At 35.3% G+C, this 21,199-nt stretch overlaps 3 protein-coding genes and 1 pseudogene across 3 annotated transcripts; 1 reads left to right on the top strand and 3 right to left on the bottom strand.

Moving 5' to 3' along the window:
- On the bottom strand, positions 1-3,865 carry LOC145611353 (polyol transporter 5-like). Its single transcript, XM_081666672.1, has 3 exons — positions 3,377-3,865; positions 1,116-1,736; positions 1-1,001 (listed from the first exon to the last, which is right to left on the bottom strand). Exons 1-3 carry the CDS (start codon positions 3,504-3,506, stop codon positions 268-270), a joined length of 1,485 nt encoding a protein of 494 aa, XP_081522798.1. The 5' UTR covers positions 3,507-3,865; the 3' UTR covers positions 1-267.
- Positions 3,866-9,030: 5,165 nt separating this feature from the next.
- On the bottom strand, positions 9,031-14,797 carry LOC145611913 (uncharacterized). The gene is made up of 5 exons (XM_081667295.1): positions 14,401-14,797; positions 14,258-14,295; positions 12,009-12,279; positions 11,375-11,658; positions 9,031-9,733 (listed from the first exon to the last, which is right to left on the bottom strand). Exons 1-5 carry the CDS (start codon positions 14,749-14,751, stop codon positions 9,304-9,306), a joined length of 1,374 nt encoding a protein of 457 aa, XP_081523421.1. The 5' UTR covers positions 14,752-14,797; the 3' UTR covers positions 9,031-9,303.
- Positions 9,962-11,379, top strand: LOC145611914 (bidirectional sugar transporter SWEET6b pseudogene; annotated as a pseudogene).
- Positions 14,798-16,087: 1,290 nt separating the features above from the next.
- Positions 16,088-19,775, bottom strand: LOC145611152 (uncharacterized). The gene is made up of 7 exons (XM_081666431.1): positions 19,503-19,775; positions 18,496-18,606; positions 18,289-18,387; positions 18,082-18,192; positions 17,681-17,984; positions 17,096-17,235; positions 16,088-16,984 (listed from the first exon to the last, which is right to left on the bottom strand). Exons 1-7 carry the CDS (start codon positions 19,638-19,640, stop codon positions 16,448-16,450), a joined length of 1,440 nt encoding a protein of 479 aa, XP_081522557.1. The 5' UTR covers positions 19,641-19,775; the 3' UTR covers positions 16,088-16,447.
- Positions 19,776-21,199: the final 1,424 nt, after the last annotated feature.

Below are 21,199 nucleotides of genomic sequence, written 5' to 3'. Positions count from 1 at the left end.
TTTATCACTGAAAATGACGCCTAATATTTCAACCACATTGGATATAGAACTACAAATATACAATTAGCTCGGACTAGAGTCTCTACTATGATGTAGAGGTCTTTAACTACTGATTCAAACTACCTATTACATTTTTTTTTTGAGGAGCAACTACCTACTACATTTTGATTCATGTTACATTGCTAAAAAATCTCTCTGATGTAGTCTAAGTACATGGTACATGGATCATTTGGATCAAACCTCAACTATTTTTACTACATGTTTTTTTCAAGTCTCACTCATTTCTCTTCCTTCATCACTAGTTTTCTTATCCTCAAACAGTTTCCCTATATCCTCCAAATTCTTCCCTTTAGTTTCCGGTATAGCGAAGAAGAAAAACACCGTCCCCAACACCATGATTCCGGCCAATACAAAGAACATTCCCCCAAATGTTATCTTTGTTGCTATTGTCAGAAATGTCATTGCCACAACCCCACTGACTAACCTATTTACAGAGACTGCCAAACTTGTCCCTTGGGCCCGAAGCCTCATCGGAAAAATTTCCGATGAGTAGACCCAAGTTATAGGCCCAAGCCCAATTGAAAAGAATGACACATCAGCACAGACCGCGATCACACTCGCAACAATGGCCCAACTGGGCTTATGGCCTGAAGACCTAAGAAACATGGACCCAAGGCCCAAAGTTGATAGGGACACAGCCATACCAACTGAGCTCAATAACAAAAGAGGTCTCCTACCATACTTATCTAAGACAAGAGCTGATATCATAACAAAGGTAGCTTTAGCTGTTCCCATGATCACATTGATGGCAAAGAGCAGCTTCTTCTTCTTGATTCCAGCGGCGCTAAAGACCTCAGGGAGATAGTAAATCACGGCATCATTCCCGGAAGCCTGCATGAAGAAGTTTATCCCGATGGCAGCAATGAGGATCCGGCGAGTTCCTGGTGTTGGCCTCCAGAGTAGCTCCTTCCATACACTTTGCCCAACAAAGTTGCTTGCTTCTGCCAGTAGTTAACATATATGACATTATAAACTACACCACTAGAAATGCAAAAAAACCAAAATGTATATGTGTCTATGCACCCAAAAAATATAATAGGAGTATAAAGTATTACCATGAAGTTCCCATGCTCTAGTGATCTCCCCAAGTCTAACCTCAGCTTCTTCTTCATTTTCGGACGTTGCAACCAAGACTGTTTTTGCCTCGCTCAACCTCTTCTTCATGACAAGCCACCTAGGTGATTCAGGCATAAAAAACACACCCAATCCAACACCAATCGATGGAACAACCGCCAAAAGGAGCATCACCCTCCAGTTCCAATCATTAGGTATCCCTGAAAGTGCATAATTGACCACATACCCTAACAATATCCCTACCGTTATGAATACCTCAGGCAATGAGCTCATGAATCCACGTGTCATTGCTGGTGATATCTCAGCCGTGTACACGGGTGCAATCATGAGGGAGTAGCCTACTCCTATACCTGCCACCACACGACCTGCCATTAGGTAAGGGTACGACGGGGCCAGCCCCATGAGCAGGGCCCCGGCGAAGAAGGTGCAGGCTGCAAGGACAATGGTGTAGCGCCTGCCAATGAGGTCCGAGGTCTTGCCGGATAGTAGAGAGCCAATGAGTGAGCATACGTTAAGGGAACCTACTAAGATTTCTTCTTGAAATTTACTTAGTTTTAGGTCCTCTCTTATGTACAGAATTGCTCCACTTATTACTCCAATATCTGTAAATATTAGAAATAAACATTAGATTGAAGCTTACACTAACCAAAAATTAAAACTTTTTACACTATGAAGATTAAAGGGTGGTGGATAAATGGCAAAAGATCAGCTTAATGGGCTAAACACTTTGAGAGTGGTGGAGAAGGGTAAGGATCCCCACTCTTAAAGTACGGCTAGTGGGGATGAAACCTTCAATCTAAAGGTTGGTAGGTACAATCCTTACTAAGGCATCTCCTTAACCAAACAATTTCAAAAGGAATTGGATTTGTCCTGTTTCGGCCCGTTTTAATAATCCGGATGCAATTTGGACAGAGCTAGTACATATAGAATCAAATAATGTTTATAATCAATTTATTATTATTTTTTTTATTCCTTATTGGATATAATAATATCTTCTTACCTTTTTCATTCTACAAATCAAATAATTTATGTTAATTAATATGTTTCCAAAGGTACAAAAATTAATGCAATATTGGATATAATATTTTCTTACTTTTTCATTCTACAAATCTTTCATTTATGTTAGAATCTCTAATTTCCTAATGTATGATATTGTCATTTTTATTATTTATATTTTCTTTATCTGCCACCTCATCATTCTTATCCAACACATCATCTGCCATATAAGATTATGAGTAAAAAGAAGCTAAGAACATTAGCAGACTGAAACCCCTCACAGGTCAACTTAACCAGGGTTAGGAACTCCTCCCTAAAATTTTCCTAGTGGGGTTTGAACCTCCGACATCATGCTGATGTGGATGGCTAAAGTCAATTCATTTATAACTCGTACATGTCTACGCACATTAATTTAAACTTGTTATATTATACATTTATACTCGTATATTTGATGGCTCTTCAATTAGCTAGGCACAGCAGCACAAATGCACAATGTGGCATGAATCTCATTGTATATTCATGATGCAGTTAGTTAAAATCATCCCAAACTTTAATGATTCACCAACTTTATCTTATAAATGACATGAACCAATTTCTTTAACTATTGCTTTATTTTCTTTTTTATTTTTCACAAGTAAACTTTAATTTTGAACCACAAGATACTATCTGAATTCGAATGAAAAAACAAAAAAAATAACCAAAGTTTGCGTTTCAACAAGAATTATTCCTTTACACTATCAATTCACAAGTGGTAAGAATTAGGCCTTAGCTCATCTAATATATTTATGCCTTTAGAAGAAGCCGAATATATTTTGTTTTTATTTGAGGCTATCCTTATCCTTGGCACCTTCCAATCTTCTATACCAATCTTCCTCAATCAACAACCTTGAGATATTCTAAATCAATCATTTCCATGTTTATGGATTCCTTAAACCGGCACGACTTTACATTTAGGTCTATCATCTTATTGGCATCGGAGAACCATTCTCCTAGCCTAATGTATGTACCTTAGAGTTTCTTCGAAAAAATTCAAAAAAATTTATTTCATTTTTTGTGTATCATATATTTATTCATGAGACGAGTTTGTCAGTTCGTTACTGTTTTATTTAATATTCAATGTGGACCATCAATAAGTAAATGACCGTACATGACTATATGTGTGCACTAAAAGTGAGACAGTGGATCTTAAGTTCGAGTCTCTATACATGTGTATAATAAAAGAGAGATTGTTAGAGAATGAACATACCATAGCCAAGCAAAATCGAATTGGTTGAAGCCAAGAGAGCACAAGCAAGAGCATATTTGTTCATCTTAACCTTTGGTTTAACGATGGCTTCCTTCGTTTTCGAATGATCTCTAGCTTCAATTTGCTCCATTTTAACCCAAAAGACGAGTGCAAGCTCTTGACTATCTCTCTATTGTTATTTTTACCAATTTTATTTCAGTATTATATAGGTAGGTTGGGATAGCAGAGTGCATGCCAAATCAATAATAGGTTTTTAAATGAGATAAGATAAATGACATATAATTTGGAAGAGTGAAGTAAATTTATTTTTTATAAATGGAAAGAAAAATTATTATCTTAGAGAGAAGGGAGAAAATCTGTGTGAACACTGTTTATTGTACCAATAATAGACATAGTGTAGTAATTAGCATCACAATAGCATGAAGTAAAAAACAGAAAATTTTGTAAATTTGTAAAACTTTTAAATTGTGGGATCTGATGGAAAATGGCAGACTGGCAGTTGCATATATAGCCATGAAATTATTGGCTTTTTTCCAAAGTATCTCACCCCACTTATAATTTTATTTAATTTCACTTACTCGAGTACATAAAATTTAAAGTTTAAAAGAAATCATACCACGTATTATCCCTATTTTTTTTTCGAAAAATTATATCATGGGACGGAGGAAGTGCTCGATTGTAAAAAAGATATAAGGGTCAGGATAATGTAGATTGAGACACAAAGTGGTACTTTTGCATGCTACTTGACTACTTGAACAGTTGAACTAGACCTTTTTTTATATGTTAAATTTTGCAAAATTTTTGGTTCGACTTTAAGTGTTTGTATTTTGTAACTTTTTTAAAGTGGGATTATAAGTGGTTTTAATTTGATGAAGTGTATATAAATGGCCAAGTGTATGTGGGATTTTGTGTGTTATAGAGAATTGTTGCGTAACTTATACTCTCTCCGTCCTCTTTTGATAGTCCCTTATGGGCAAATTTTAATCCCAAAATGTTCACCCCATTTGCTTTTTTCAACAACCATTAATATTACTACCTCCGTTACATATTAGGGTCTGTTCACATTTATTGAACTAAGCTGAACTGAATTGAACTGAACTGATTGGAGCTGAACTGAACTGAACTGAACTGAATTGAGCTGAAATGAATATTTTATGAGAGAGGAAAATTAAGGGCCTGTTCACATTTACATAATTTCAGTTCAGTTCAGCTCCAATCAGTTCAGTTCAGTTCCAATCAGTTCAGTTCAGTTCAGCTCTTAATTTCCCTCTCACATAAAATATTCATTTCAGCTCAATTCAGTTCAGTTCAGTTCAGTTCCAATCAGTTCAGTTCACTTCAGCTCCAATCAGTTCAGTTCAGTTCAGTTCAGCTCAATTCAGTAAATATGAACAGGCCCTAAGAGCTGAACTGAACTGAACTGATTGGAGCTGAACTGAACTAAACTAAACTGATTGAAGCTGAACTGAAATTAAGTAAATATGAACAGACCCTTAGTTGCAACTTTGGGAATTATTTGTGAGAGATAAAATATTCCAAAGTTGTAACTAATATGTAACGGAGGTAGTAATTTTTTACCAAAATTCCCTTCAATTTGCAACAATACTTGTGCAAATTTAAATTTTCCATGTAAATTTTGTTTTTCCATGTATTTTTATTACTTTCTCTCTCTACTTTTTTGCATAACCAATGTCAATTTACTTTTTCAATGTATTTTTATTATTCTTATTTGTATTTATTAATTCCCGTGAAAAATGCCCATAAGAGACTATTAAAAGGGGGCGGAGGGAGTATTTTTCATTCTCTAGAATGCATGTAGGTGTCCCCATATGTGTGATAAGGTCATATTACCAAGAAGACAAGAACTTAATGGTGTATTAATGTGTGATGACAGTTTAGATTGTATTTGACTCAATTAAATTGACAATAGTTGACTGACTATTTGATTAATCGACACAATTCTAAAATAGACCTAAGCCAAATGCCCAAATTGTAGTGCTTGTAAATTCGAGATGACTTTCGAGGCCTGTTCATATTGGCCTGTTCACATTTACTAAATTTCAGTTCAACTTCAATCAGTTCAGTTCAGCTCCAATCGGTTCAGTTCGGTTCCATTCAGTTCAGCTCTTAATTTTCTTCTCTCATAAAATATTCATTTTAGCTCAGCTCGGTTTAGCTCAATTCAGTAAATGTGAACAAGCCCTTACTGAACTGAGTTGAATTGAACTGAACTTAACTGATTAGAGCTGAATTGAACCGAACTGAGCTGAAATACTATTACATGACATTCCACCAAATGTGGCTCTTAGGACTGTCACATACTCACATTTTCTTTTTCTAGTCTTTTTCATAATGGATTGGCACTTACGCAAAAGTTTTAATGCTTGATGTTAGACTGATACAAGTTTTCTTATTCTGGCATTTATGCTATAGGCTAACGATGCAAATTTTCTTTTTACAAAATTGACTATAATTTCGTATTTTCATTATTACTGAATTTATTTTCTCTTTGATAATATTATGTAAAGGTCGGATACAATATAGGTCGCTTGAATGATCCCACATATTTGTTTATTACAGTATTTATTGTAATTATGTAATTCCTTAAATTGAGCAGAAGAATGTTGTTTTGACTAGATTATGGGATACAAGTCATACAACTACACAAATATGCAACTTTGTTCATTCTTTCTAAAAATAAAATACTGTAAATTTGTTACACCAGCAAAGCACGTACTAGGATGTTGCTTTTGATTGAAATTAGTTGTCAAAATTAATTTAAATCCCTCTCAATTAAGAACGTCATTAATGGTTCACGATGTTTGGGAATGGTTAGACAAAATAAATAGTGCAATAGTGCTTACTACGAGTAGTACTTAACTTTTTCTTTTTTTGAGGGAATAAATGTTTATTGTATACTTTTGTATTTCTACTCTAGTAATCAAACATATGTTACATTACTCCCTCCGTCCCTAAATTATATTCCTCCTTTCTATTTTTGGTATTTCAAAATTACATTCCTCCTTTCTATTTTTGGTAAGTTTTCTTTAGTAAATCAATTCTCTTTTTCTGTTTTATATTTAATGTTTTATCACTCATCCTTACCTAATCTCACTCATAATCCTTGTGCCAAATTACAATGAATATGATTGGTTAAAAATTTTCAATTAGGAGCATGTGATTGGTCCTTTTTTTTTGCAAAGGATTGATGACATGTCATGAGTAATATGAGTAATAACTAATCTATCTTTGAACTTCCCATTGCATTATCTAATTATTGTTATTTGTCTTATTCTTCCCTCCTTAATTCCCGTGTAAATTTCCAAACAGGAATGTAATTTAGGGACGGAGGGAGTACCAAATAACATTTCTCTCAAAAAAAAAAAACCAAATAACATCTCCGTATTCTTTTTGTTAATACTCCATATTAGCCTATTAGGGTATGGTTATGAATAGGTATTATTAATCACATACATGATACATCATATCAAACGAGAGTATCTATACAATTATGTAAGTAACTAAAACCTAAGGAAAAGATATTCCAAAATAATAGATACCAAAATATCTCCTAACAACAACGTTACATTATTTTCAATTGATTTTTTCATAATAAAGGGATTGAATTTACACGTGAGATTACTCTCATAATTTAATTCCAATAAAAACAAAGATTTTAGAGACTTCATTTCTAATCAATTTGTATAAGGAGTTGTACTGATCGAGCTGGTTCTTTAGATTTCAATTGCAATTTGTGGAGGTACGTGATTAGCAAAGAGTTGTACGCTTTTGATCAAGAATTCAAATTACAAGGCAAGTCTCTCTATTTTCGCTTAAATTGACATGATCTCATATTGTATTAAGGAGTACTTTGATGTAATTTTGTTCACAATGAATGAATTCCTATTTTTCACGACTTCAATCTTGAAAATTTACCCTGAGGCATATGAGCATGTCGAATAATGCAACTACAACCTGTTTTCTTATTAAGGAGTAGGTATAGTCGTATAGGTTAATCTCGGAAATTGGTAAAGATTTATTGAGATCTGCAACTAATGATCATCACCAAGTATTATTTGGTGTAGTTGGTAAGGGTTTCACCTTATAACCTTAAAATTATAGGTTTGGTCCCCATTAACCGAGTTTTGTAGCTTACTTGGGATTGTTGGGAGATGTCACGACCAACTGACCTACTATAGCTGTTCTTCTTACCAAAAAAAATCAAAGTTATAGCAATCATGACTATAGGTTAGAAGCCAAAAACAAATTTGCTAAACACAAATGTGATCATTGTATATATACGAAGTAGTAAATAATTTCCGTTACGAAATAAATAATGTCAGTTCATCAAAATAATTAAAATATAATTATGTCAACTAATTTAATTAGAAAAAAAAAATTAAATACAATAAAGTAAATCAGCATGTTAAAAACAAAAAAAAAAAAAAAAACAAAAACAAAAGTAAATCAGCATGTTTATATCTTTTCCTTTTTGTAATGCAATTATACACCATAGAACATACATCAATTTATTTTTTTATTATTTTTTTTTTTCTTAATGGAAGTGGCCTTAAATGTTGAGTCAAAATTATAGACTAAAGTCACAGCTTTATAAATTTTGTGGTGGTAACACCTAAACAGTCCACCTCCAGAGCTTAGCATGATTACAATTGAGCCTTTTTTTTCCTTCTTTTACATCTTTAAATTCTAAACAGATAGAATATGAGCGCACCAAAACTAAAGACTAAAAAAAGAAACATTTTCAGATGATAGAGATTTACTTATATCACACAAACCAATTTTCCAGCTTTTCTTTCCTTCTTTTATTTGGATTAAAGTGTAATTGGTTTATTTGATCACTTTACTAGTGGGATGAGTAGATGAGATGTGTGCATTTGTTAACTGTTAAGCAAACATGATGTTGATTGATTTTGAGCCTTCCCTTTCATTGTAATTCCTAGCACTAGGCAATATGTTGAGCAACATTTCTCATATTAAGAACTGTGTTGTTACAAACAACGGAATTAGCATAAACGACGTGCTTCTTAGAACACAAATGAAAACTTATTATGATGACAAAATTAAATAAGCACGGGTGAAAACTGAAACTAATTTAGACAAAAGGCCTATAACATAACTTCGAAGACTAGTCGAATAGCTCACACACCTAGTTCTTTGCTAGTGACCCAAACTATAGCCCAAAAATCTGTAAATGACTCGTACAATAGCTGCACTACTCACAAGGTGCAACACTTGCACTTTCAACAAATTACGAGTACCTAAAATAGAGTATTATCCTTTGTTTAAGGGGAACGTTGTAAGAGAGTTGGCGCGGTTGATCTATGTTGAGCCAAGAGGTATGAGGTAGGACTAACTTTTCTAAATCCTTAAATCCATGTCAAATGTAGTTTTATTAACGATCTAAGAGTTGGCATCACTAGTGTAATATAACTGTGAAATGAACATTTTCATGTATGGCTGTAAAGTACTAAAGGGCGATTGTCATAAAACTCAACTTGTTTTAAGCACGATTCTTTACTTCGTGTTATGCAACTTATCCACTCGATCTTGTATCGAGGACTCGTGGTGCTTTACTATCTGGCACAGTCCTCTGATAGAACAAGTACTTGTGCCAAGTTTCCAAACCAATGGCCTTGCTAAAACAGGAACTGTATTAGTATCGGTAACCTTGTTTTATTAGACACTATCAAAAGAATACATGTGAGGTACAATGGTAAAAGTACTTCGTAATTGTACAGGTATCGAAATGAAATTGGCATTCTGCCATTGTTTAGCTTCCATGAGATGTATGGTTGCTTGTTTTTGGTAATGGTCACTGTATCTTACTGCAATATTTACACATGCACATATGGAACCTCTCATATCCCAATCATCGACAATGCCCTGCCTCATCTATCACCAAGTTGTCAACTGCCTATATACTGTCCAGCATCTGCTGCAATTTGAGAGATCCAATTAGCAGTGCTGCCAAAGAACAGCTCCCAAAACCAAAGATCCAACGCAAGGACAGAGGAAAAGATAAGGAGTGCTAAGGTTTGATAACGATTTAATGGCCAGCCAGAGATCTCAGCTAAGGTCCTCAAAAATGGGAAAGAGTTGCTTTGTAAAGCTCGTTTCCTTATGGCCCAGGCAGTTACCCATTGAACTTGAGTAGGTACCAAGTCAAATTCCTCCCTCAATCGCCTCCCTAAATCTGGCATGTGCCCACCGCCATACAGTATGGCTATCTTATTATGGCCCTCATCAATAGCCTTTTGAAGTGCATCTATTGCTGCCTTGTTTCTCTCACCGATGATAACTGATTTTTCTTCCACATCAGCTGTCCCTAGCGTGAACCTTCACATAGAAAATTTTCATTAGCTAATAAAAATTACTCCTTGGTATTAGAACACACATGGTAAACCAAAACAAGCAATCATAACCGAGTAGAATGCTAGTAAGCATCAAAGACTCAACTCCAATTCCTACTTTCAAGTTGACTAAACTAAAGGATAATGAAAAGAAAGAACACACAGGAAGAAAAAGAAAAAATAAAATAGGTAGGAAAAATTGTCAGCATTTAACTGCCTACACATATTTAGAGTTTCCACTGACTTCTCTCACCGTTGACTGGTTTATAATCCTTCTCTGATTTGGCAATTGGCAGGATTCTTTTTCAGCAAGTCATTAAAGACAACAAAATGGTGAATGTAAATGGTGTTCATACCATTCTTGGAATTATTGGCAACTTAACTTCATTCATCCGACTTGCATCACCAATGCCTACAATTTGGAGATTCCTGAAGAAGAAATCAGTAGAGGAGTTCACATTTCACCCTTATGTTGCTGGGATAATGAATTGCATCCTGTGGGTATTCTATTCTATGCCATTTGTACATCCACATAGCATTCCAGTCACAACCGTGAACTGCATTGGTCTCTTTATGAATGTTGCCTATGTCATTGTATACTGGATATATACAGTGAATAGTAAAAGGAATGAAATCAAAGTATGTCTTAGTGCTGAGTTGGGGGTTCTACTTTTCTTAGCTAGTGTCACGCTTCTAGCATTCCACGACCAGACGACAAGATCCAACTTTCTGGGAGTATTCTGCGATATCTTTGGGATTGTATTCTATGGAGCACCACTTACTGCTATGTGGAACGTTATCAAGACAAAAAGTGTTGAATTCATGCCACTGTCTCTATCCCTAACTGGATTTGCTAATGGAATTGTCTGGAGTGCATATGGTCTTTTCAGATTTGATCCCTATATTCTGATTAGCAATGCATTTGGAGCAATACTCGGTGCCCTCCAACTTATATTGTATGTTGTCTACTGCAGGTCCAGACCAAAGGATGGCCCCAATCCAACCCCCCAAGTTCAGCTATCAACTGGCACAAAAAGTTTAGCTACAGCTGCAGTTTGAGACTAACATGGAGCTTTACTACCTCAAATTCCTTTCATATCAGCCCTATGTTTTGTGTGACAATGGCTTTTATAATTAATCAAACGGTCATAGCTTTATTTTTGTAAGTGAACAGAGAGGAGAATCACTTTTAGTTTGACATCATTATGATAGCTCAAAAATTCCTTGTATATGTGTTTCAGAGTAGCACATGGCACTTAAATCAGACTATTCAGATATCGCATTCTCAGGCTCTCAGCAATACACAATCGATAAAAAGTGACAGAACTAGAAAAAGTTCATTCCAATATGTTGTGAACTCAATGATAAAAACTTTGAGTTAAATGGGAGAGGTATTAGTGCACACTCTTTTCACTGACTCCACTTGCTCTCCAAAGTTAAGCAGGACCATCTTCAACATTATAAAAATTTAATATTTTTTTTTTTTTAAAAATGGCCAGTTCATATTCAACAACAGATCATAAACAGTGTAAAAGATCCTTGTATATTCATATTAAGAAAAAAGACAAGTGCTGATAATTCATGAAATGTAGTTGCATATATATAGAAAACCATGCCATATACTTACTCAGATGTGAGACGCTTTGCCAGGAAAACCTTCATTGCTGCACCAAAATCAAGCCGAGACAAAGCATCAAGCTCAGGGTATTCTAATACCTGGCCTCCAACATCAGTACAGATGCCTCCAATAATAAGAAGGCCCACAAGTGGCATAGGAAGTACACGAGATGCCCATAAAAGCTTGGATCTCCAAGGGTCAAGATTTTCAGGAATTTCCGGTTGTATCAAGGCTTTAGTCGATTTGAGAGTCATATCTCTTGCAAAGGTAAATAAACTTTCACCTCTTTCCATCTGAAAGATTTGAAGATAAAAAGAAGATATATGTCAAGTTTGAGCCTCTTGTTCTGTCATTTTCAACTGCCAACATTCCATGAGCACAATCATGTCTACCTTCTCTAAGCAGATGCAAAACACAAAACCTCATGGCTAAGGCCTGAGAATCTAGTTAGATCTGAAATTGTTGTTAATCAACCTCACATAATCACTCGACTGCTCCCGATGTAAATTGTTAGCATTTTATGGTCTATAATCATATTCAACACAACAAACCATGGGATAATAGACAAACAAAACAAAATTACAGTAGCAGAATGTTTATTACAAGTCCATAATACACAGGAATCTTAGAGTAGATACTGTACCTGAAGTGATCTGAAGGTCTCAAAATCTAAGTCGGCATGGTACCAGTTCTCTGCCTGGTAATCAAGACAATCTAACTGGAAATCAAGCACAAGTATTCGAGCCATCTGTCTTTGAATAAATCCAAGAATATTAAAGCCTCGCGAGCGAGAAGATTTAAGCCTCCTTTTAGTCGCAGCGTTTCGACGATTTTCTAAACTCTCTCTGCTAGCCACCATCTCATAAAGGACACAGTCATATGGTTCAAGTTCCTTCTGCAAGTTAGCGAAATATCTGCACAGTAACAAACATTGGTTCATCTGAATGAGGACCCTATTGAGTATACATCTAAGGCCAGTTGCAAGCTAATTGAATGGAAGCATGAGCTACATTAACAAACCCATTGAAACAAAAGGGGACAACATCCCAAGTCCCAGCACCTACCAGAAAAAGGAAAAGAAAAAGGGGGGGAACAATGAAAGCAGTGGAGTGCTGCCCCCTAGCAGAATAATTTTTTGATTAGGACAATTCAATTAATACACAACATCCCAACTCAGTTTGTAAAATTCAAATACAACTATAAGAATTCAACCAGAAATTAGCCTCAAGTAACTAGATCCCCCGAGAACAGTATATAAAGAAAATGTGGCTTCAGTCATAAGTCACCAGCTGTGCATGATCAAGCATTAGAAATTTGCCAATCTGTTGGATTCCAGTTTGATTTAGCTGACATGTATTGTTAGAAAATTAAATTAGTTGCACACAACATAAATAAATATATTGAGGAGCAAGTACATTATGCTATTAGCAGCTCCACAGAACATTTGACCATCATTTCCTCTTTCTCAGTTCAATGTTCTTTAATTTCCTTATAAATAAATCTATGATGACTCATTGAAGAATCCCAAATATAATACTTCATATAATACATTGTGAGTTCTGCAGTAAAGAGAGTAACAAAACCTAAGACTTTCACAAACAAGTTCCGACTAGAATCAGTGACAAAAAATTGAGCAGCTTGAAATTAAAATATAAGAAAGAAACAAAAAATAAAAAGAGCTAGTTAGTAACTGATTCCGGTAAAAAGAAAGAAACTAACAGTGAGTTTGGTTACAGTCATTGAAGGGAAAGAGGGGAAAGAGAAAATGATGGGAGGAGAGGAAAGGGGAGGAAATAGTGAGCATCCATTTTCCTTCTAATAATGGAGGGATTTGGTTTACAAAAAGGGAAGGAAAATGAATCCCTCCAATTCATATCCCTTCCTTTTCCTAATGCATTGATCCAAAGGGAAACAAACCTCACTTACTTTTCCCTCCCTTACTCTCCAAATCTTCATATTTAAAGATACTGTAAGAGTGAATTACAACTATGTAAAATGATCCAAAGGTGCTCACCCTCCCTCTATGGCTTTAAAATGATCTATATACTGACGTTAAACCTTACACGAGTTACACCTCAAACAGGGAAAGCCATAGAGGGAGGGTGAGCAATGGATAAACCAAAAGCTAGTTAAAAGACCTTTTCTTCATGCTGTCCAAGGGCAGAAAGCTTAATAATTTCATAGTTCAATTTCCCAAACTCCCCCCTCCCCCTCCACTGCTTGTGAGGATCAGGAATATAAGAGAGGACACGAAGAACTCACACATCTGTTTTTGAAAATAATACGGACAAAATTTCAGGCAAGAATTGTGATACTGAGAAAGCTAATAACTGAAGCAACAGAAACAAATCTTAGTAACTACACAACAAGATATACAACGAAAACACAAAGGGAGAAGGTCTTGCTCTACAATTTGTTTTAACAATGCTACCACCAATTGAGCAAATCTCACGACACATGGAAACTCTAGCTATAGACAGAGGCGTTCTCGGAAACACCCTATACTACACGTAGAGGCGTATAGCAAGTTAGCAACCTACTCCATTGGATTTTTCGATAACTTAATCCTAAAAAATTCACAGCTTCTAACCTTCCACATCAACGCACTAATTCAGTGCTGTAACCCCTCCATTTCACAATTCAGTTAACTAATAATAACATTAGTATAATCGCGCTAAATCGCTAATATTAGATATACTTAGTATCATACACACTTCACTTTGCATTGCAAAACCTCCTCAATTCAAATCAACTCAACAACAAGGCGTAGTTAAACCTCATTTCAATCAAACTGATAATTCAGAAGTTCCAATTCTTTACCCAATATCACATCAATTAATCTCAAAAACACAGAAAATCGAAAGCGAAAATTGAGTTAGGATTAAAACTTACTCTTTATCTGCAATGTGGATAGTAGAAACCAAATCAACCTGCAAAATTCAATCCACCCCCAAATCAAAACTTTTAAAAAACAAAAATCAACAAACCTAATCACACTAAAAATCACAACAACAAAAAAGGGAAATTCAAATTACCCTAAGAAAAGGGCGAAAAAGGGACCAAGGGAACTTCTTACGAAAACCAACAACAGCAGTCTGCAATTCACCATCACCACCATCAGAGCTTTTACGAAACCTCATGAAATCAGCGATGGAATTGTTCTGAAAAAACTGCTCCGGAGACGACGTCGTTGAATCATCTTCCAACGGCGGAGATGGCGGTTGCCGGAAAACGGAGAAAGCTCGGGGAGGAGAGAGAAAATTAGGGTTCCGGCGAGAGAAGTTGAAGAAGTGGGTAGGTTGAGGGTAGGAGAGAGAATCGGAGGAAGAAGAAGAGGTGGAAGGAAGAGGAGAGAGGATGGAGAGAGAGTGAGCAACAGCTACCATTGTTGATGGTTGAGAGAGAAACAGATACAGGATTCGGTTACCTCGTTTTAGTCTGGTTCTCGTTTTTTCTGTTTTTTTCCTTTAATTTTTTTTTATATATTCTTAAAATAGAAATATCTTTTTTTTTTTTAATTTTTTTTTTATTCACAATTTCAGTAATCAAATCAGTTCAGTTCAGCGGGGGAAAATCCAGCATATGCTGGGGCAAGGATCGATCCCGTAACCTCGAAGTTACGAGATGAGAGTGCTACCATCAAGCCAACTCCACATTCTTTTTCAGTTCAGCTTAGTTCAATAAATGTGAACAGACCCTTAGTGAGTAATCCGAGTATAACAATAAACTTATCACCTAACTTCCAAAAAAAAATATAAAATACGGAGTAAAATAAAATAAATAAATAAATGAAACATTAGCTTAGCTCTTTTAAGTACAATTTTCATTTTTTCAAGCTTTTTTCATTACATCAAGTTATATTTTTTATTTTTTTCTCTCAAAAAAAAAAATAGTTATTTTAAATGGTTTGAAGAATTACAACATTAGCTCACTATACTTATATTGATTATTAATGGTGCAAATTGTACTCATTTTTTACAAAAAAAATTTAATCTATAAATATTTATAAACATGTTTTAAAATGGTGTTGTTTTTAATAAGATTCCGCTACGTGTCACCCTCTTTCTTCAATTAACATTATGACACTTTGCCACCTCATATTTGCAAATAATGTGTCATTTGAAAATTTGATTAGTTAAGTTTCTATATAAATGGAGATATAACTATTAATTTCCAACCTTTCAAATCATATCTTCTACGGAGTAGAGTACGAAGTACTCCGTATTATTTACTAGTTTACCACCATGAATAGAACTTTGAACCGAACCAAATTAGACCTTAAAAAAAGAAAGAAAAAAAACTATGACTAAATTTACCCAATGAGCATCATGAAGACATGAACACTTAATTGTGTACACACTCCGTATAAACTATAAACTCTTTAACAGTTGTCCTTAGTTACTTCACTTAGTTACTTGTGGTAGTTGTATATCTATGACGTATGAGTTACTCTAAAGAGAATTACTATAAAGAGAACTTACAAAACAACTAAACACAAAAATTCTTTATGATGATCACAACTATTGCTGTCACTAAAAATTAACAACACTTGTTTTGAGATTTTATATTGTTAGTTTTGTGATGTGACATGACATGCTAAATTTTATATTGTGAGTTTTGTTACATGAAATTTTATACAGTACTACTACTCCGTATCTTTTTTACATTGAGTTGTGGCTAAGGCTCATTCATTTAAGTTTCCAAAGATAAATTGCTTGGGAAAGTGCAAAAGAATCAATAATTCCTTCATTCATACAAAAACTTGATTTATTACAAAATTATCAGTACGTTATATTAATCTTACAATCAATTATATAGATTTGTACTACATAAATTAAATATTACAAAAAAAAAAAAAAAAAAAAAAGGAAGAAAAACAGAAAGAGACAAAAGAATGGTCTTTCTGCAGCACCAAGGATAGAGGAGTGATCAACAACTCTAATACTCCGTACCGAAGAATTGAGGAAGATGATTGATGAACACCAAGAGGAAAGATTGATCATGACCCCCTATGCCTTTTAACTATTCGTAACTAAAGCTTCTTAGCTATGGATGATCCCTTCTTAGTTAGGTCCAGACCACTTACTGCGACAGAGATCGAAGGCCTGCCTCTAAATCCTCTAAAGTGATTGTCAGCAATTCATCTGAGTCCATGCAATCAAAGCTAAGCCTAAGGTCCAAATTCTCCCGAGCATTAACCAACATCGGATCAATCAAACCCCCATTCATTTCCTGTCTTTGCTTTACAGTGGTTTCTCTCTCGATCAATGCTGCAATAGCATCCAAAGTGCAGAGAGAATGTAACCTAAATCCGTATAATAAGCTACTTTCAACTTGGTTGTTCATCTTTACATGGGTAATGTTGGCAAGATCCTTAGAATTAAAATCATCAAAATAGAAAAACTTGGTCACCCTTCTGCAAAATCCTTCATTGGAACATATTACCCGTTTCATAGGCTCGCTGTATCCAGCGAATATGACAACTATCTTCCCATTGTCCATTATTGACATTATTTCTTCTAAAGCCTCCAATCCATAATCCTTATCGTCTGATTTCTGCATTGGTATAAGACGGTAGGCTTCATCCACAAAAAGAATCCCCCCTTCAGCTTCTTTAATCTACGCAATATCCAGAAACAATTTCCTTTGAGTTAGTTATCAAAAATCAAGTCTCAAATTATTTGACTTGTAGGGCAGGGGTAGAAGGGGGAATAAGGATAAGAACAATACCACTCTCCTAGTCTTTGGCCCAGTGTGACCAACGAATTCGCCCACCAAATCTGTCCTCTGCACTTCCGTCACTTTATCAGTTGGCAAAATTCCCACCATATGCAGTAATTTTCCAAGAATTCTGGCCACCATAGTTTTGCCTGTCAAGCAATAATAATCAGTCATTATTAAATTGCATCTGATAAACTATCCATATGATGTGCTCTCCTCTATTATAGGAAGACAACAAAAAGTCATTCCAGATAATCTGTTTGTAATTTAAAAAAATTATTACCATGTGCTTGGCATAATAATGCATACTGCTTTACAGAAAATCTATACTTAAATTGCACATCATGTTTTGCTTAAAATAATGCACATGCTATCTCTAATCCCATAATCTGTTGACTATTACTGATCACATAATACGAGCAGTCAGATAATTATCATTCAACGGTGATATAGTAGTAAGATAAATAATACCATGGCAATAGGGTTAATGCATTTAAAGTATCAGGTTTTGAATGCCTATTATGGCAACGATGACAAAATAATCATCAACTGGTCCCTTCAGGCTTAGTAGCAAGGGCAAGAATAATGAATTACCTGTTCCTGGATTGCCAAGGAATGCCATGTGCGGTGGTCTTCGAGCACCCACCTTTAATCCAAGAGCCCTACGCCTTTCATCAAGAAGCATTCCCCTTGCCCACTTCCTCAACTGCAATTTGAGGTCATGTAAACCTACAATATTTGACAATTCACACTCAAGTTCATCCATCTTAGATTTCGTCTGACTACAAGTTTCAAGGGCTTTGCGCTTCCTCTGCTCCTCAAGATATTGATTTAATATTTGCCGCAATTTCTCACTACCAGGACCCGGTGATAGATGGTTCAGAGGGGTCAGCCCATCCTGCATCAGAAACATCACACAATTGTTGAAATTTAGCCAGCTAGCATTTAAAACTTAGACAGAAGAAAATATGTAAGCATGCTGTCCATTGACTCACGTCATCCTTAGCATTGCAATCAGCATTATACTCAAGCAAGGTATTCACTGTAGAGCAGTCATCTGATCGAAGTGAATGCCAAACAGCAAGATGCAAGGGCGTCATTCCATTCTGCACAGAAATAAGTATGAGGTCTTACAAAGATTCTAGCAGGTTTACATTATATTAGTAATCATATAACAGATGGAGAGAGAAAAGGCAATTTACATTGGCTTTGGCCTCCACAAAAGCACCATGAGAAAGAAGCAGCTTCGCAGCTTCATTGCAGCCATTCTTCGCTGCCATGTGTAATGGAGTCTCCCCATACTGTGAAAAAAAGAGTAACATCAGGGGTCAAAATAACAAAAAAAAAATTAACACCTTGCTGCAATTTTAGCACTCTTGCACGATTCACCAAAGTGCACAAAGCCATACCATATTCTTGGCTTCCATTTCAACCTTCTCTAATCCCTTCCAATTTAGCAAAACTTTAACGATCTCAACATTGTTGTAGCCAGCAGCAACATGAAGAGGAGTTTGCACCATCTGTAATTTGTAAGAGGAACAAGTCAGTCAGTATCAGCTGAAAACACACCTTCAAATGACCGTGACATGAAACAATCACATTCACTTAAAAATCACAGTACACAAGGGTAATTCCCTGATCTCGTCTTCTACATGAAGCCAATAGTGTGGATGCCGTCATAAAATACAATCTACTTAATTCTAATGCATCAGCTAATCTCTAACTGATTTAAATAGTGGCACATTCCTTTCAAAACCCGAAAGCATCATTCTTTGCACTTTGATTTGCCTTAGCTAATAACTTTACAGTACATCAGAAAAATGCACCTCAAAGTTTTCCACAAAGCGCAGAGATTCCAAGAAAGAACATTACATGCAAAAAGAGTTTCTTGAACTGACGACCATAATTTGAAAATCAATTACATGCATATGAAATCTCTAATGGTGGCGCATCAAATGACCCAAATCATTCTCAGATCCAGCACATATTAATACATATTGCAAAATTCAACTACTAATTTGCTTAAAAAACAATATAATTGAATATACAGATCCAAAATTCTGCACACAAACCAAAATCCCATCCCAGAAATCACATCAAGAACCATAATTTAGCACCGACAAAGCTCAAAAATCATCAAATACTAACACCCAGAATCCCCATTTCTCATTTAAAAGAGAAACCAAAACCCTAATTCCCAAATTCAACAAAATCAAAACCAAATTTCCCGAATTTAACAAAAACCCAACCCAGAAATCACATCAAAAACCATAATTTAGCACCGACAAAGCTCATATCATCAAAGAAAACAACAAAAATAACACCCAATTCCCCAATTTTCAAAACCCCATTTCCCAAATTCATCAAAAATCAAAACCCATTTCACAAATTACAAAAGAGAAGAAGAAGAACATACCACAGGATTACGTTCATTAAGAAGAGAAGGGTTTTCTTTAAGCAATCTCTGAAACCCAACAAGATCACCAGACTGAGCATATCCATGAATGGTAATAGGCTTCAAAGATCTTGGGCGTTGATCCATAGCAGGCGCCATTTTTCTCTTTCTACTAATAAAATGATCAATTTTGTTCCTCTTTCTATTCCCTCTCTCCTTGGTTTAACAGAGGAGAGAGAAAGTAGCAAAAGCAGAGGATTATACAGAGGAAGAAGAAGAAAGGCGTCTGCGTTTTCTGGGAATTTTCGTGTCGGAGTTAAAAGCGGGACACTGAGGAAGATGACTCGTTTTTATTGGGATTTGGAAGGTCCAAATCTATCGACGCGGTGGCTTGCTTTACCACTTACTATACTTACCACTCTACGTACAATACCCGTGTATAACTGCCCTGTACCGTAGAATTTAATCCCTGGCTTTTACGGAGTCTTGCTCGCTAACTCGAGTTGGGTTTAGCTGCACGAAGGTGTGGTTCAATAGGGCATCTTCAGCTTACCTTAAAAAAAATGGGGCTTTGTAGAATGTAAGTATTGTAGTGAAAGTGTGAAACTTGCTTAGCTTGAATATAAAGCAACTGGTCTTGATTGAAACAATCTATGAGGTTGTAATTAGTGTTGATTGATGCAATTATATTAGATGAGATTCAAAGTTTCTAAGCATCATGGTCTTATGTATGGAAGAGATTGTAGTTGGTATCTATGGAGTAATATATATTGTCGTGCGTCTTTACATAACAGGTTGTGTCTGACTTTAATGGTCAAAACATATTGACTTTTCACGGTGAATTATTAAAATTTATATTCTATTGAGGAATGATACGAAGTATACCTATAAAGCAATGAATCTGGATCACAGTAGTTATGAGATCGTATTACTCTTAATTAATGTCTTCTATATGTGATTCTAACCATTATAAACAAATTGAAGTATTGTCATCTGCTACTTGTTTTACAAACACATTTAGCATTAGACCATTTAGCAAGCACTCAAATATATTATGAATGCATGATTTCATGCATGTCTAATTGCATACTGTTTGGTTTCCAGCTAATATATCTAATACATTAGTCAATTTGGAGTTTGGATATGCAATAATAAAATTAAAATAAATAAATAAACCATGTACGTAATTCATGTGGACGGTTGTGTAAACTGGATAATATAACCTCCAAGAGACAGGATAACACTACTCCCTAGTTGCAGCCTGCTATAATACAGCAAATTACTGATAGTGATGTTGATTTCAACAATTAATTTTGCACGTTAAGTTGTTGCATTTGATCTCAATCAACATGCAAACAATGTTATTAATGTGATGCCAATAATTAACATGCTTGATAAGGATCTCATCAACAGTGTTATTTATCCCTGGACTGGATTTCATGAGTCCAATGTTGTTGCATCTTGTAGTACGGTCGGAGTAGCATTAGCATTTTCTGGCCTTGATTTAGAGCCCACAAATGGCCTACCAAATAGTCAGTGGTTGTTGGCTTAGAAATGGTCGGCCTTTGTTTTGATTGGTTTTCTTGATCGGATTGAATTTTGATCGTATCAATACAATGCTACTTTATTTTCTATGTCTCATAGTATAGTGGCCATGTTTGGTAATTGGCTTTTTAATGGCTTTTTGGTTAGCTTTTGGCTTTTGACTTTTTTAGGTG

Source organism: Chenopodium album, chromosome 24 (genome assembly GCF_948465745.1).
Source record: "Chenopodium album chromosome 24, dcCheAlbu1.1, whole genome shotgun sequence".
Classification (NCBI taxonomy): domain Eukaryota; kingdom Viridiplantae; phylum Streptophyta; class Magnoliopsida; order Caryophyllales; family Amaranthaceae; genus Chenopodium; species Chenopodium album.
Note: the sequence above shows the minus strand (reverse complement) of the source record. Positions and strands in the feature narration are given on the sequence as shown.